The sequence below is a fragment of the Adiantum capillus-veneris genome, chromosome 26, assembly GCF_014529385.1.
Source record: "Adiantum capillus-veneris isolate H3 chromosome 26, ASM1452938v2, whole genome shotgun sequence".
Classification (NCBI taxonomy): domain Eukaryota; kingdom Viridiplantae; phylum Streptophyta; class Polypodiopsida; order Polypodiales; family Pteridaceae; genus Adiantum; species Adiantum capillus-veneris.
This window is the reverse complement of record NC_140956.1, coordinates 13463860-13480593: the sequence shown is the minus strand read 5'-3', so window position 1 is coordinate 13480593 and position 16734 is coordinate 13463860. Positions and strand designations below refer to the sequence as shown.

The window sequence follows — 16734 nt, the reverse complement described above, 5'->3', positions numbered from 1 at the left end:
CAGTGTGCGGCTCTGATTTCCCACAGACTTCTCCTGCAATTTAGTGGCTTCCTTATCGTACATCATAGCCTCTTTTTCCTCCTCTACCTTTGTTTCTCTTCCACAGTTGCTTCCTTCATAGGGGCCTAGTTGTCGAGCCCTACACTCGCATCTTGCATTGTAGAATCGACATTCCCGTTAATCTTCATGGGGCAATCCTTGGCAAAGTGCCCAAACTTGCTACATTCAAAGCACACTCCAAAGTACATCGCCAAATTGAACGGAATAGTTATAAGCCCAGGTCCGACATCGATCACCATGCTCTTAGGTGGTGTCTTAGAAATATTCCAACCTATACACACTCGATTAGTGAATCTTCCAAGACCCTCTTGTTAGGGACAAACAAGGGGGTGCCTAGTTGACTGGCAAAGCAACTTGATGTTATCCCGCAACCAGCTAGGAAAACCTGCGGACTCGACCCAGAAAGGATGAATCCCCTGGAGAAACTCCGCTGAATCAAATATTGGTTCCCATGGCACCACACACAGTGGTCCTGTTAAATATCAAGGGGTCTTTTTCTAGGATCTTTGACACGTCGGATACCTCTTTGAACCTAATTAAGCAAAAGACCTTGGCTAGGTAATTGATGTTTTCAACTTCCCCCCCATGACCAAGAATTTGCGATCCTTGGATCCATTGGATCAATTCAAATCTATTAGGGACTCTCCCACTGACGCCAAACACGAGCGTAACCTTAGCTTGCATGGCTAGCTGCTTTTTAATGAGTGATGGCATAATCGCGACAGTGATAGCCTCTGCAACCTCCACGTGCTGCGGCGAAGACTTCTTTAGAGCACTATAGGTTCGATCCGCCAGCCCATCTTCAAGAAGCCCACTGCATTAAGCTTGGGAGAAAGTTCTTTTGTTACCGGTTGGGCCGCATTCTAACTGAGTGTTTACTTCTTTCAGCTCCTCTTTGAGCCAATCTTTAACATTCTTCAATTTTTCTTGGCCCCCTCACTTGATGTCTCAACACATGTGACTTTAATGTAGTCTTTGTGATTCGGACTCTTCAAGATGCTTGCGAACAAGACGCCTGGTCTGAGAGCAGTAGAGACCGTGGATCCCTTGTGTGATCACATTCATATCAATCTGTCCCTGAGGCACAACCGCATTGAGGGTCTTCACCTCGAAGTTGAATTCTTGACCAGTTTGAGCTAGCTCGTTTCCTTTTTCTTTCACCAAGAGGACCTTGTCCTTTGAGAGAGTATTATTGATCGACTGGGCTGCCGGACCCGTTGTCGAAGCGTCATTCTTCATCATGCCGTCGTTCGAAGGTCGCAAAGACGTCCCTTCCCCTTCATCCATCAGACCTATTCCATCAATTGTCAAAATTTCTATGGCTATGAGCCTTTGCGTAAATTAACATGATGATGTCCTCTTCCATGGGTAGGGCTTCGGATTCCATTTTTAACACCAAGCGTGAACAAAACTCTAAGCACTAAAGAGGGGGAAGAGGGGTCTAGAAGATCGGGGGAACGACCCCTATTGGAGGGGATACGAGCGAAAAAGAACAGAAGATAAAAATGCGTTGAAGATAAAATATGGATAATAGGCGTAGGCAAAATGACGCTTATTATATCTATAATAGGCGTGCTTAAGATGTAAGACAATGAGCGCTTAAGGTCTTAATCGTGCTTAAGAAGAGGCAGGATATAATAATCACCTGCGAGGATATATAATAAGTGCGATTCCAAAAACCCTTGCGAAGCCTGCAATTGACATCGCTACAAGTCTATGCGCAGGGCGCGCATGTATTCAACTGCCCTCCTCAACTTAAAAACCTCCCAAGTTACCCCCAACTGCTCTGAGCCATGTGGTTGCTAGTTTTGCAGCAGTGGGACAATGCTAGCTAGCTAGGGGGTTGCTTGGTTGATGAAGAACCTCTAAATAGGTCCCTTTATTGTGTGGGCTTACACGCGGGCGCACACAATGTGTACCAAAAGTGATACTTCCCCCAAAGAGAAGGGCTATACCAAATGTTTTGATATCTCAGCCCATTGATTTTCTACTCGATAACTCAGGTAGAAAATCAAGATTATAAACATTTCAATTAAATGTCTATCTCTCTTTATGGCAATTCCTTCTTCTCTTACTTTAATTATCTATTTATCAAAGGACGATAAGGTCTTCCCAATCTCAAAAAAATAAAAGTTCTCTCAAAACATATTAAGCGCATAAGGTGGAGGGTGAGTTTAGGAAATGAAAAGATAGACCAAAGTGACAAGTCAACAAACATAGGAAGCTGGAAAGTCAAAAGACACATGAAGGTGGAAAATCAAAAGACCTCTTGTGTCCATATAAAGAGGTGTTTCTCTTCTCTCTTTTTTTTTTTTTAGCGTTTTTTTTCTCTTCAAAGGGTCTCTCTCTCTCTCTCTCTCTCTCTCTCTCGCTTGCTCGCTCTCTTTGACAATGTTGCATACTTCTTTTATAGCTAACACTGTTACAGATCTACATGCTTCATCATTGCCCGTGGCTACGTGCTATAGAATAGCGCATCATTTTTGTTGTTTTTGAGAGAATCTTTGAGTTAAGAATGCCTTTTAATTTTTTTGAAGCCATTAGGAATACATTTTAATTTGATTAGCTTAATTATAAGTAAGAATTAAGCATAACTAATAACAATTGAACATATAAATGGTATCCTTTATGCTCCATACATCGTTAGTAATTAAGCTAATTTATTTAAGCCTAAATTATTAGTTACATAATTAGTATTCTAGTTAGCCTAATTAGAAAATAATTGAGCATATTAACATTAGGATAACAAACTCAATATTAGAATTTAATAGACAAGTACTTAGAATAGTGAAACACCATTTCTTTAATAAATAATTGCTACACATGAATTTTTTTTCGACCAAGAAATGATTGCTAGAAATAGGCATGTTAAGATTTTTAAAAAAAGATAAAATATTGGTCAATTAATTAATCAATATATTTTGAATAATTTAGGTAAGTATAGTGTTCAAAATATTAATGCTATAGAATTTTCTAAATTATAGGATCATTACGAGTTTTAAAGTATGTTGAAATTCCTCTATAAATTACTGTGGCTAATTCTTTTGCTCAAATTTTAGTGAAAATTTGGGAAAAAAATTAATTACCAAAACAAAAAAGATGGCTTGTTATGGTGGACTACTACGAGCTTATAGTGGCTTATCTCAAAGATTAGATCGTCTACAACTTGCAAAAGAAGCATTGTTGCATTTGGTACACAATTTGGAAGCAAGACATATCCGAAGGTAGAAGAAGGACGCTCCAAAATTCAAGCTTCAAACGCTTGACAGACCAATACGAAGCACTCACATAACAATTCTCCCTTTGGATACACCGGCACGCATATCGATCGTTTGGGCTGAAGCATCACACTTTATAAGCACCGGTGCAGGCTGAACTACGTGTGCGGTGCACATGTAGTGTATAGCCTGTCTTATTAGTCCAACAGGCAAGCAGTAATTTACTTAAAGCGAAGAAAACCCGAGGAAGATAGATCTGTTGCCCCACTTATACCTAGTTGGAAAGCTAAGCATTGGAAGAAATTGCACAAGTTTGTTACCAAGTAGAGTTGGCAGGTGTTTAATAAGACGGTGGATTAACGATAAAGAGAGTTCACCCTCACCAGCACCTGCACTTTGGCGCTACGCTAGCTGCTGCAGCACGCCCACATATACTCCCACTGCCTCTTCCCGCTATATAAAAACGCGCCTATCTTTGTGTCTAGCCGTACCTCCGCCTGCGCCCTACAGATCCTTGGATTTGTACCTGTATCTCCATATAAGCCGCATTCATCAAAATGCAGGGCCTCCGCCATGGCCAGAAATATATAACCTCGACCTGGAGGCTCTTTCTTCTCTGTGTTTTCCTCGCCTACATCAATGGAGATCTAGCACTGTCACAGAGCATAAGGCGCTTTGAATTTCATGTAAGAGGATTGTGGGCTGCATATGAGTCTACTAACGAGCTTCATTTTTCTCATTGTTGCAACTTGCCATCATGTCATTCTTCAGGTGAAATATCAGAAGATGACCCGCCTTTGCTCCACGAAAGTGATCCCAACCGTAAATGGCGAGTTGCCGGGCCCGACCATGTATATAAGAGAGGGAGATAATGTGCTTGTGAAGGTCAGCAATGAGCTTCCTGACAAGAATATCACCATTCACTGGTAAATATCTGTATGCCAGCTGATTTTAGCATCCATGAAGGAGCCTGATACCAATTAATTTTTCTTGTGGATGTGTTTCTGTAAATGTGTATGTATAGGCATGGCATTAAGCAGGTGCGCACCGGGTGGGCGGACGGACCGGGCTATGTCACACAATGTCCCATGAAGCCAGGTGCATCATACACCTACAACTTCACCGTCACTGGGCAGCGGGGAACTTTGTGGTGGCATGCCCATAACCATTGGATGCGCTACACGGTGTATGGGGCTCTCATCATTCTACCTAAGAAGGGTGCTCCTTACCCATTTGCCACTCCATATGAGGAGGTGCCCTTGGTGCTTGGTGAGTATATACGCGAGATCAGAGAGAGAGAGAGAGAGAGAGAGAGAGAGAGAGAGAGAGAGAGCATCACTACAGCTTATCTATTGTTCTATTGCTAGTTCAGCTAATTCATGAGCGTAATGCAATCTGCAGGTGAGTGGTGGAAGGGGAGCATGGACCTGGCATTGCAGCAGTCAGCTCAGACCGGAGGCGCTCCGAACGTCTCCGATGCATACACCATCAACGGTCAGCCCGGCGGCTTGTACCCATGCTCTGCAGCTGGAACGGTGGTGGTTCCGGTGAAGAGCGGAAAGACCTATATGCTGCGGATTGTGAACGCGGCCATGAATGGAGAGATGTTTTTGAGTGTGGCCGGCCACAAGCTGACGGTGGTGGAGGTGGACGCCACCTACACGAAACCCCTGGAGGTGGACTACATTCTCATCACGCCGGGCCAGACTACGAGCGTGCTGGTGGCGGCAGATCAGCCGGCCGGCCGCTACTACTTGGCTGCGCGGCCATACATAGCGCCCAATGTAACTCTAGACAACACCACCACAACGGCGGTGATTGCCTATGAAGGAGCGAGTAAAACCGGACGGCCAGTGCTGCCAAAGCTTCCGGCCATTTCCGACAGTCCTTCGGCGGACAACTTCAGTAAAAGCCTGCGAAGCTTGGCGTCGAAGGCGTTTCCTGCGTCGGTGCCGTTGAAGATCGACCGGCATCTTTTCTTTACGGTGGGACTGGCCATCAGGCCTTGCGCCAACTGCACCTTGGGCGGGAAGCTGGTGGGTGTGATCAATAACATTTCCTTTGAGCTGCCACAAACGGCGCTGCTCCAGGCGCACTACTTCCGAAAATCGAATGTCTTCGTGACCAACTTTCCGGACAATCCGACGGCCAGCTTCAACTTCACGGGCAAGCCGCCGGCCAACGCGATGGCGAAGGCGGGCACGCGGCTGAGCTACTTGCCCTTCAACTCGACAGTGCAGTTGGTGCTGCAGAGCACGAGCGTGGTGGCACCAGAGAACCACCCCATCCACCTGCACGGCACCAACTTCTTTGTGGTGGGCATGGGCTTGGGCAACTACAACGCCTCCTCCGACCCGCTCTCCTTTAACCTGGTGGACCCTCCCGAGCGCAACACCATCGGCGTCCCTCAAGGTGGTTGGGCGGCCCTCCGCTTCCGCGCTGACAACCCAGGTATAATTACACACCTCTCTCTTCTCTCTCTCTCTCTCTTCTATTCAATGGTGACTCCTTTCTTTACTAAAGCTTGTTCTGGAAACTACATGGTGAACCTGATGGAAGAAATTAATGTCTCAATACTAATCAAGCGATTTTATTGTTTGATTCAGGGGTATGGTTTATGCATTGCCACCTCGAATTTCATACATCGGCCGGTTTGGAGACTGCATTTGTTATTGAAAATGGCCCCAACCCACAAGACAGAATAATCCCACCACCTATTGATCTGCCCCCATGCTAGTATTCTCTGAATTCAGCAAACATTGCTTTTATCCGTGGTCGTGATAAAGAGTTGTTTTCTCATGCAAAAAGGCTCTCTGCATAGTTTTGTACCTAATTTTTGCATGATCTAAGGCCAAGGCCAAAAGAATACATCTCATCTCCCACAATTTCATCCGCCACAAGGTTTGTGAAGTGTAATGGATAAGAATCCATGCCAAGCTGCAGCATTCATGAATTCCTCACCTACATGTTGGGTACTGCACCCAATCAACAAAACGAATCGCAATACAAAAGCACTTTCATTGCATTCAATGAATGAGTGTTTCGCATTATTATGATTAAAACATAATCTTCTCGAATTATATTTATGATGAGGAATGATCATTGTCTAGAGGCATGGCATTTTCATTTCAAAGTTTCCAGGTTGCAAGTTGTGATGCTTAATGAAGGTGACCCCCAATCTAAAAATAAATAAAATAAAAATCCCACCTTACCCAAGTGCTACTATCCACTACTTAATCTAGCATTGAGTTTTTCTAATCTCTTGGTTAGCTTCTTGTAGGTTTTTTGCCCCTTTTGCTCCGATGGAGAAAAAGAGGTCTCTTGGTTAGTTCTTGGTCTCTTCTTCTTGGATGTTTTTTGCCCCCTTTGCTCCGATGTTTTTTGCCCATTTTTCTCCGATCAAGAGCCAATGCTTCCAAGATTCTCCCTCAAGAATTAGTCAAGAAGTTTCCAAGTGATTTGAAATACTCTTACAATGTCTAGCTTCTTCACTAGTTTGCATAAGGATTATTACTAAGGACAATATCCATGAATAATCAAAGGTGCTTTTTAGCAAACGAATATGCACCATGTTGGGAAAAAGATCCCTAATTGTGTGTAGATAGTAGCACCCACATGACCAAATGCTCTACATTATTATGATTAAAACATAATCTTCTCTAATTAAATTTATGATGAGGATCTGATCATTGTAGAGGCCTTGTCGTGGCAATTTATTTTCTCACAAAATATAGTAAAATATTGTTGGAGAAAATTTTTCAATAAATAATATATCAAGAACACACAATATTTTTCTAAACATATTTTTTAATATGAAAATTAGATTGTAATTATTACATTTACTTTGAAATACTCTTGCCTTTTATGAACTAGAAACAAAAGTAGAACAATAGTAGCACTCACCTTCTTCGTAGTGGTTTCACATGAACGAATATGCACTTCAAAAAGCTTGCCTTTGATGAACTATGAACAAAAGTAAAACAATAGTTAAACTTTTGATACCATGAAAACTTTAAACTACCAACAAAATAGATAGTGCGCGGTCTACATGAGTTCCACGCAGAAGTATGGTGGAATCGGCACACTCTCCTTTCCAAAATTCATAAAAAAACGGAAGCACCCCGTAGTCCATTTCCGACTACATTGTCATTGTGGAATTATGCAAGACAATGACATGAGGAAAAATTTTCGATGAGATTCTTAGTCAGGAGTTGTTGGCATTGCTTTGCAAGCAAAAAATAGAGTAAGAGTGTTCCCTCTTCTGCATAGGTAGAACAATGTTCCTTGTTGCTGCAATTTATTGATGAAGTTGGGAAAGAATGAGTAGATTCGTGTTGATCTTGGTAGTAGCTCCATGGGTACGATTTTTAAAAGAAGATAGACAAAGTGACACGACATTTGACACAAGGGCAGAAGTCGTAGAAGAGATGATGATGGAGATCGCATTATGATCGACATGAGAGAAGTATGAAAGATGAAGAGGCCATGACAAGCAGGATGAAATTTGATATAGAAGGGATTGTAGCCACAAGGATGCAATGAAAAACCGAATCGCATAGAGCATGATATTTACAAGGATAGATATGATGGCAGTAACAACGATGATAATTGCAAGGATATATATAATGGATATGATGGCAGTAACAACGATGATAAATGCCAAGATGGAAGCAGGAGGGATTCAGATGATAGAAATCCTAGCTCTTTAAAATGGCATAACTATAGAAACCAAAGCTGGTTTGATGTTTACTAAAGTTCTTAACGAGCTTTCTATCCGAAATGTAGTCTCTTGGAACATGTTGAGTACAAGATCTACCTAATATTGCTAAGACAAGGACTTGAATTCGAACTTAAACAGACAAATTCACATGGTTGTGGCACAGACTTGAATATCATATTTTAAGAGAAATTCAAGTTCATTATTTTGTTCTCATTCAAGATGTAAGTGTAGCGTTCAAGACCAAAACATAGGTGACTTCATTTGGAGACACGCCCTCACTTTCCATCTGTTGAAAACAACCTAGAACTTCCTAGCCCTGGCCCTATATCCTGCACTCATTGCATTCCAAGGGTCCACATTCCGTATTGGAGGAGCTCCTCAGGCACATTTTCATGTGCTTTCTAAAGTACACCATATTTGGCATAGATGGCGATCAAGGCAACGCCAAGCACAACTTCTTTTTATACAATCCCTAACTAGCAATATCATCATGAATTTTGTTGCCCATATCAGCGTCTTGCTAGGGTCACATGCCTTCAAGATGAAAGCATAGGTGATTGCATATGAAGAGATGCCTTCGCTTCACACCTGCTAAAAACAGCCCAGGGCTTCCCGGCCCTGCCGCATTTGACACACATGTCGACCAAGGCAGTGCCAAGCATACTGTTTTTTTTTCAACAAACCCCTGATTAACAATATCATTGTGAGTTCTTTTGCCCATCTTACCATCTTCCAAATCGCCACAAGCCTTCAAGATGAAAGCATAAGTGAGTGCATCTAGAGAGATGCACTCGCTTCACATCAAGTGAAAACAACCAAGAGCTTCCTGGCCCCGTCCTTGTTCGGCATATCCCATAATTAGTACATTCTAAGGCGTAACATTCCGGACAGCCATCTCCTCAAGAAATTTTTGTGCTTTCTGAAGTACACCATACATGTCAACCAAGGCAGCGCCGAGCACGACATTTTGTTTCAACAGCCCTTAACCAACAATATCATTGTAAATTATGTTGCCCGTATTGGCATTTTGCATATAGTGCCACATGTCACAAACTACTGATGTGTCAAGCCACTCAAGAATGGAGCCAACCTGTAGATCCTGACGGAGGAGCCTAAACCCTAGAGGGTGAAAGCATGTTAACTTGTCATGCTTTTTCATGTCCCGGACAATGCTAACTAGCACAATTTTGACATATGCTAACTAGTACAATAACTTGAGCTACATCTCCAAGATCTATGACATATGATATATCAATAGAAAGCACTTGAAACAAGGAATCCAAATGTACAACCTCCGACAAATTTTGATATTATTTCTAAAAAATTTACCGGATGCCCAACTTTTCAAAGATGTGCTAACTTGAAACTGCTAACTAGCACAAAAAGCAGTTCAATTTTTCATCAAACAAGGATGCAATGAAAAACCGACTCGCATAGAGCATGATATTTGTAAGGATAGATATGATGGATATAATGGCAGTAACAACGATGATAATTGCAAGGACACATATAATGGATATGATGGCAGTAACAACGATGATAAATGCAAACATGGAAGCAGGAGAGATTCAGATGATAGAAATCCTAGCTCTTCAAAACGGCATTTACTATAGAAACCAAAGTTGTTTTGATGTTTACTAAAGTTCTTAATGAGCTTTCTATCCTAAATGTAGTCTCTTGGAACATGTTGAGTACAAGATCTGCCTAATATTGCTAAGACAAGGACATGAATTCGAACTTAAACACACAAATTCACATGGCTGTGGCACAAACTTAAATATCATATTTAAGAGAAATTCAAGGTCATTATTTTGTTCTCATTCAAGAAGTAATTGTAGCGTTCAGGACCAAAACATAGGTGACTTCATTTGGAGAGACGCCCTCACTTTCCATCTGTTGAAAATAGCCTAGAACTTCCTGGGTCTACCCCTATATCCTACACTCACTGCATTCCAAGGGTCGACATTCCGTATTGAAGGAGCTCCTCATGCACATTTTCATGTGCTTTCTAAAGTATACCATGTTTGGCATAGATGGTGATCGAGGCAACGCCAAGCACAACTTCTTTTTATACAGCCCCTAACTAGTAATATCATCATGAATTTTGTTGCCCATATCAGCATCTTGCTAGTGCCACATGCCTTCAAAATGAAAGCATAGGTGATTGCATCTGAAGAGATGCCTTCGCTTCACACCTGCTAAAAACAGTCCAGGGCTTCCCGGTCACCCTGCCACATTTGACATACATGTCGACCAAGGCAGTGCCAAGCATACTGATTTTTTCAACAAACCCCTAATCAAAAATATCATCGTGAGTTCTTTTGCCCATCTTACCGTCTTCCAAATTACCACAAGCCTTCAAGATGCAAAGCATAGGTGATTGCATCTAGAGAGATACGCTCGCTTCGCATCAGGTGAAAACAACCAAGAGCTTCCTAGACCTGTCCTTGTTCGGCATATCCCATAATTAGTACATTCTAAGGCTTAACATTCCAAACTGCCGTCTCCTCAAGAAATTTTTGTGCTTTCTGAAGTACACCATACATGTCAACCAAGGTAGCACTGAGCACGACATTTTGTTTCAATAGCCCTTGACCAACAATATCATCGTAAATTTTGTTGCCCATATTGGCATTTTGCATATAGTGGCACATGTCACAAACTACTGATGTGTCAAGCCACTCAAGCACGGAGCCAACCTGCAGATCCCGACGGAGGAGCCTAAACCCTAGAAGAAGCAGCAGAAGAAGTTTTACCAACTTGCGGCAGGGACCCGTTCGATGGGGCCCAAGTGACCTAAAGGGATTAAATAAAGTAGGACCACGCACACACGCTATCGCGTAGCAGTTGATGATGTGGAACGCTACTACAAAAGCCCAAATTTTGCACTGACATGCTGATGTGGCAACCTATACAGATATTCGAATTTCGTGCTCATTGTGCTGACGTGGCACCTGTACGGATTTCCGTGATTTACGTTGGGCGGCTTCTACTGTCAGTTTTTTAGGCTTGATGCTTTTGAGTTTAAAGCTTTTCATATAACTACTTATTATGGCCAAGGGTCTTCAATTATGAGCCAAGGGCTCATTCTCTCGCATGCTCCAGCGTGAGGGTGCAGAGGATGGAGTACCGGCGTTTTATCTTGTTCAAGCAATATAAGGAAATACAAAAAGGGGCACCAAGGTTTGGGGCCAATGCTCTCTCGGGGTGGAACTCTGCCATTCCCCATCTTGTGTCGTGCATCTCTTTCAATTCAGTTGTTATTTGAAGTGCTTAAAGTTGTTCAGCCTGTTCTTTCCTGTTGACATGTGCTGCCCGTCCTCATTACAGTCCACATGCCTTCAAGATGCAAGCATAGGTGATTGCATATGGAGAAATTCCTAGCTTCACATCCGCCAAAAATAGTAGAGCTCTCTGGCCCTGCCCTTGCTGAGCATAATCGCGTTAATGCATTCCAAGAGACAACATTCCGGACAAAAAGCTCCTCAAGCACTTTTTGACCTTTCTCAAGCACACCAAATCTAATCGACGCCCTATATATCGACGCCCGTACCTTTCCATGTCCATATCGACGTTCTTACACTCCGTCGATATGTGCGTCGATATGGCCGTGGATATTAGTGTAGAAAGGTAAAGTGTTCCACGCGTATATAGACGCACTTATCGACGCGTATATCGACGGACATATCGATGCTAAAAATTTGGGGAAAAGAGCCGAACTCGCGCGCAGGGGCCATTTTCGCCCTCAACGCGTGCGTTTTCAGATCTTGGCCGAAACCTGCGCAGCATGTATTATGGCACTCTTTCCCCCCCCCCCCCCCCCCCCCCCCCCCCCTCCCCTCTCTCTCTCTCTCTCTCTCTCTCTCTCTCTCTCTCTCTCTCTCTCTCTCTCTCTCTCTCTCTCTCTCTCTCTCTCTCTCTCTCTCTCTCTCTCTCTCCACATCGTGTGTGTGTGTGTGTGTAGGAAAGAGAGAGAGAGAGAGAGAGAGAGAGAGAGAGAGAGAGAGAGAGAGAGAGAGAGAGAGAGAGGGGTGTGTGTAGGAAAGAGAGAGAGAGAGAGAGAGAGAGAGAGAGGAGAGAGAGAGAGAGAGAGAGAGAGAGAGAGAGAGAGAGAGAAGTGTGTGTGTGTGTGTGTGTAGGAAAGAGAGAGAGACAGAGAAAGAGAGAAGTATGTGTGCGTGTAGGAAATTAAAGAGAGAGAGAGAGAGAGAGAGAGAGAATTATGGTTTGCGTAAAAAATTAAAATTAAAGAAAGAAAGAAATGAAATGAAATATTATATTAACTCTTCAAAAGGCCAAAGTGACCTATGAGACCAAAAAGTTACAATGTGGTAGACTGATACAAAGTCAGAATAACAAGATGACAAAATGACAAAATAAAATATTATGGAATCCTAAACTGCTGGGTGTGGACAAAGCAGCTAAAACAGCTAGCTGGGATAGGTACATCATAGGAGATCCAGCATATGTCGCTCGCTGGCGGACCTCATCAATCTCCTCCATGGTCTGTAGTCGGACTGGGCGTTGTGCATGTCGAGCCAAAGTGACCTGGATCGTCTGATGCAGCCTTTGTCGATGTTGTGTAGTCTGGCCTCCGCAGTTGTGGGCATTCATTTTCTCCCTAGCTCATTCGCTCGTTCGATCAGTACGTAGAGAGATAGGGAAGTAGACAGCGAGAGAGAGAGAGAGAGAGAGAGAGAGAGAGAGAGAGAGAGAGAAAGAGAGTGATATATATATATATATATATAGAGAGAGAGAGAGAGAGAGAGAGAGAGAAAGAGAGGGAATAGAAAGTGAGAGAGATAGAGAAGTGGAGAGCGAGATAGAGAGAGAGATAGGAAAATAGGAAAATAGAGAGAGAAAGAGAGATAGCGAGAGGGAGATCGAGAGAGAGAGAGAGAGAGAGGAGAGAGAGAGAGAGAGAGAGAGAGAGAGAGAGAGAGAGAGAGAGAGAGAGAGAGAGAGAGAGAGAGAGAGAGGGAGATACTGAGAGAGAGATCGAGAGAGAGATAGGGAAATAGGAAAATAGCGAGAGAAAGAGATATAGCGAGAGAGAGAGAGAGAGAGAGAGAGAGAGAGAGAGAGAGAGAGAGAGAGAGAGAGAGAGAGAGAGAGAGAGAGAGAGAGAGAGAGAAAGGGAGATAGCGAGAGCGAGATCGAGAGAGAAAGAATGAGAGATAGGGTACGTAGACAGAGAGAGAAAGAAATAAAGAGATGGAGAGTGATATATATATATATATATATATATATTATATATTATATATATATATATATATATATATATATATATATATATATATATATATATATAGAGAGAGAGAGAGAGAGAGAGAGAGAGAGAGAGAGAATTAACTAGAGATAGCGACAGAGATAGAGAGAGAGAGATAGATAGTAGATAGAGAAAGAGCGAGAGAAAGAGTTAGGTTGGCTGACCAATTGCAAGTGTGAAAAGGACAAAAACTCTCTCTATCTCTCTCTCTCTCTCTCCCTCTAGAAGAAACTATGGAACTAAAAGAGGCAAAGGGGTTTTGCCCGCTACATGCATTTCCATGTACACCTGGGAGTGCACGTATGTGTCTACCCATATAGGATTTGACCAATAAAGACGAGATTTTGACCCGGTGGTCCTGATCTCCGTACACCTCTGGACCGAGGTGTACAGAGATTGGGCAAGACTAGAGAATGCGAGGTAGTTTACATTGTGAGGAGTATATATATTAAAACAACATTCATAATCATTGTAGATGGCAACGTCATCAACTAACATGGAGGAAAAGATTGCATGCTCGTGCACGCTTTGCAAGTATCAAATCATGCGCAAGCGTAGGATATGTAATGAGCATGTCAACAAGTATGGAGAGTTTGCTAAAGAAATCGTACAGAATCTACGATATGACTCCTACGGAACGGGCATTGATTTTCGCGACATAGCACCTATATCTGAGAGAGAGAGAGAAAAAGGATTATGCGTGAAGGTCCGACCAATATAGAGCCAAGGATGGAAGCAGAAAAGGACTTACAGACAGAAGACGACGGCATGGAGGAGATGCTGGATGCCTTCTTCCAGACAAGCGAGGAGAACACTAACGAAGTAGCACCAGAAGCCGTGCGCCTATCTCCTGAAGACATGTTGAGGAAGTTGGCACGTCAACCAATTTATGAAGGCACCAAAATATCGATGCTTCATACTTGTTTGGAATTTTTGAATCTTCAATCAGTGTACGGGTGGTCAAATGCAAGCGTCACTGCTTTGTTTAGGTACGTAATTTACAAAAGAGATTTTTCGATTGCAACGATGACGTACTGGAGAGCTTTTTAATTTAATGTGGCTTAAACAAGTTGTTGCGAGAGCAACTTCTCCCAGCTGGCAATGAAATGCCCCCCTCCAGGCCAGACGCAAAGCAACTATTGACCTCAGTTGGCTTGGACTACAACAAGATTCATGCATGTCCAAATGATTGCATTCTTTTTCGCAATATATTCGCAGATTGTCTTTCGTGTCCTAAGTGCGGAGCAATGCGCTACAAACAAGATGCAATTGGCGAGACAGTGCCAGCTAAAGTGTTGCGGCATTTCCCTATTATTCCTAGGATAAAAAGCATGTTTCATTGTGGTTCCATTGCAAAGTTGATGCGGTGGCATTCTAGGAATAGATCCACTGACGCAACATTTAGGGTGCCTGTTGATTTAAAGGCCTGGAGGCACATTGAAGATACCTGGCCACATTTTAAGAGTGAACCACGCAATTTGCGTTTGGGCATGGCAATGGATGGAGTCAATCCATTTGGCTTGAGAAGCTCGTCATGGAGCACTTGGCCTGTGTGCCTTATCAATTACAACCTCCCGCCGTGGCTTGCCATCAAGAAGGGTCATTTGATATTAAGCTTGATTATACCTGGTAAGTTCAAGGCAAAAAACATGGATGTTTATCTAGCTCCACTAGTTGACGAGTTCCAGGAGTTATGGCATGGGATCGACATAGCAGATGCGTTGAACCAGTAGGACAACATCATGCAAGGATCCATGGACTTCTTATGTGGACTATGCATGATTGGCCAGGATACGGAGAAGCTTCTGGTAATGGTTCTTGATTTACAAAATTCTCGCTATTCGCAAGCACTTTGCCTTGGCCTGATTCATGCTTTAATATATGCAGGGCTAACAACTTCGGGATACAATGCATGTCCAATTTGCGGGCAGTCTTTGGATGTGCGCTATTCTGCCTCTCTTCGAAAGACAATTTATCAAGGCCACCACCGTTATCTTCCAGATGGCCATCACTTGCACGAAGGTCAGCTTGGTCGCATCGAATGTCATCCTATGCATGTACAAGAGTGGCGTCGCAGATGGGAGCAACATGAGGGGCAACCTGTTCCAGGAATGAAACGTTTGTCCATTCTCCATACGTTGTCGTACTGGGGTGATCTACTAATTAACCATTTGCTGAATCCAATGTATATATTCAAGAATGTGGGAGAGCTCCTCTGGAAGACAATCATGGGAATGAAAGACAATCGAGCTTCACGAGATGATTTGCAGTCAGTTGGACAGATGCGAGCGACACATTTTCTCTCCCCGAACATTGCGAGCAAGTGGTCTTTGTACCGGACCCTCGAGAGCGACAATGGTGGTTTGTGGTTCAGGTTGCTCCAAGAAATAAACAAGTATTTGAAGGCCAAGATCTCCTGGAGGAAAGTTAGTCAGACGACGTCCATACTACTGTGACATTAGATGAGATGGACGAAGGTATGGCAGAGGAAGCTGATAGATATACGAGGGATGACGCAGACGAGCCAGAATTGACACTTGTAGATGAAGATGCAATGGACGAAGACAATCTGCCAGAACGAGTTGGGGCAGAGTTATGTTTTCAATTAGAGATAGACGATGATACGGTGCAAGATCTTATCGATGATGCCTCACTCGTCGAGGCCTAGGCCTATAAGTGTTTGTGTGAAGACGTTGATTTAAAATTAAGTTAATTTAAACAAGTGTGTTCTGACGCTTTATTTTACTTTCTTTGTGCAGAACTTTAGTATGGCAGACCAGTTTCCAGATCCCGCTTCTATGAGTGCAGATGCATTCATGGGCTTCGTTACACGGATGACGCCTACTCTGATGGCAGAGGCTTCTCAGTACTGGGTAGCCAGAGGCACGGGTACTACGCCTCTGGGCTTCACACCCGAGGGTCCGACGCCTAGGGGGGGGACACCTGGGGAAGGGGGGGGGACGCCTATGGGTACGACGCCTGCTTCTCCCATCACGGTCGCTTCCACACCTAGGGGTGGGGCAGAGGCGGGTACATCCTCATCTCCGCAACATATGGGGGGGGGGGGGGGGGACACCTATGGGTACGACGCCTGCTTCTCCCATCACGGCCGCTTCGACACCTAGGGGTGGGGCAGAGGCGGGTACATCCTCATCTCCGCAGCACAGGCGCACTCGCCGATCTCGGCGATCGTCAGGTGTAGGTGTTGGTTGGTGTGGAGGAGGGTCCACAGATGCTTCGACCCCTCCTCGCTCACGACCAATGTCCTACCCAGGCACACCTCTCGACACACCTCTTGGCACACCTCGGACACCTTGGGGGGCACACGATCCTAGTGCCTCCAAGCTCTATACTGTACGGGCAGATGGTTCTGTTGACATGGATAGAGTCGGGGCTGAGATGAGACAACGGATTCGCCAGCTCGTGGAGCTACAGTTTTGGACCAGCATTCTGACGTCTTAGGGTGA

The 16734-nt window shown here is 43.7% G+C and overlaps 1 protein-coding gene across 1 annotated transcript; it reads left to right on the top strand.

Moving 5' to 3' along the window:
- Positions 1–3757: 3757 nt before the first annotated feature.
- LOC147423023 (laccase-11-like) lies at positions 3758–6364 on the top strand. Its single transcript, XM_086501567.1, has 5 exons — positions 3758–3964; positions 4050–4204; positions 4303–4547; positions 4680–5729; positions 5885–6364. The coding sequence occupies exons 1-5, from the start codon at positions 3836–3838 to the stop codon at positions 6013–6015; spliced, it is 1710 nt and encodes a 569-aa protein (XP_086357693.1). The 5' UTR covers positions 3758–3835; the 3' UTR covers positions 6016–6364.
- The last annotated feature ends 10370 nt before the right edge of the window (positions 6365–16734 follow it).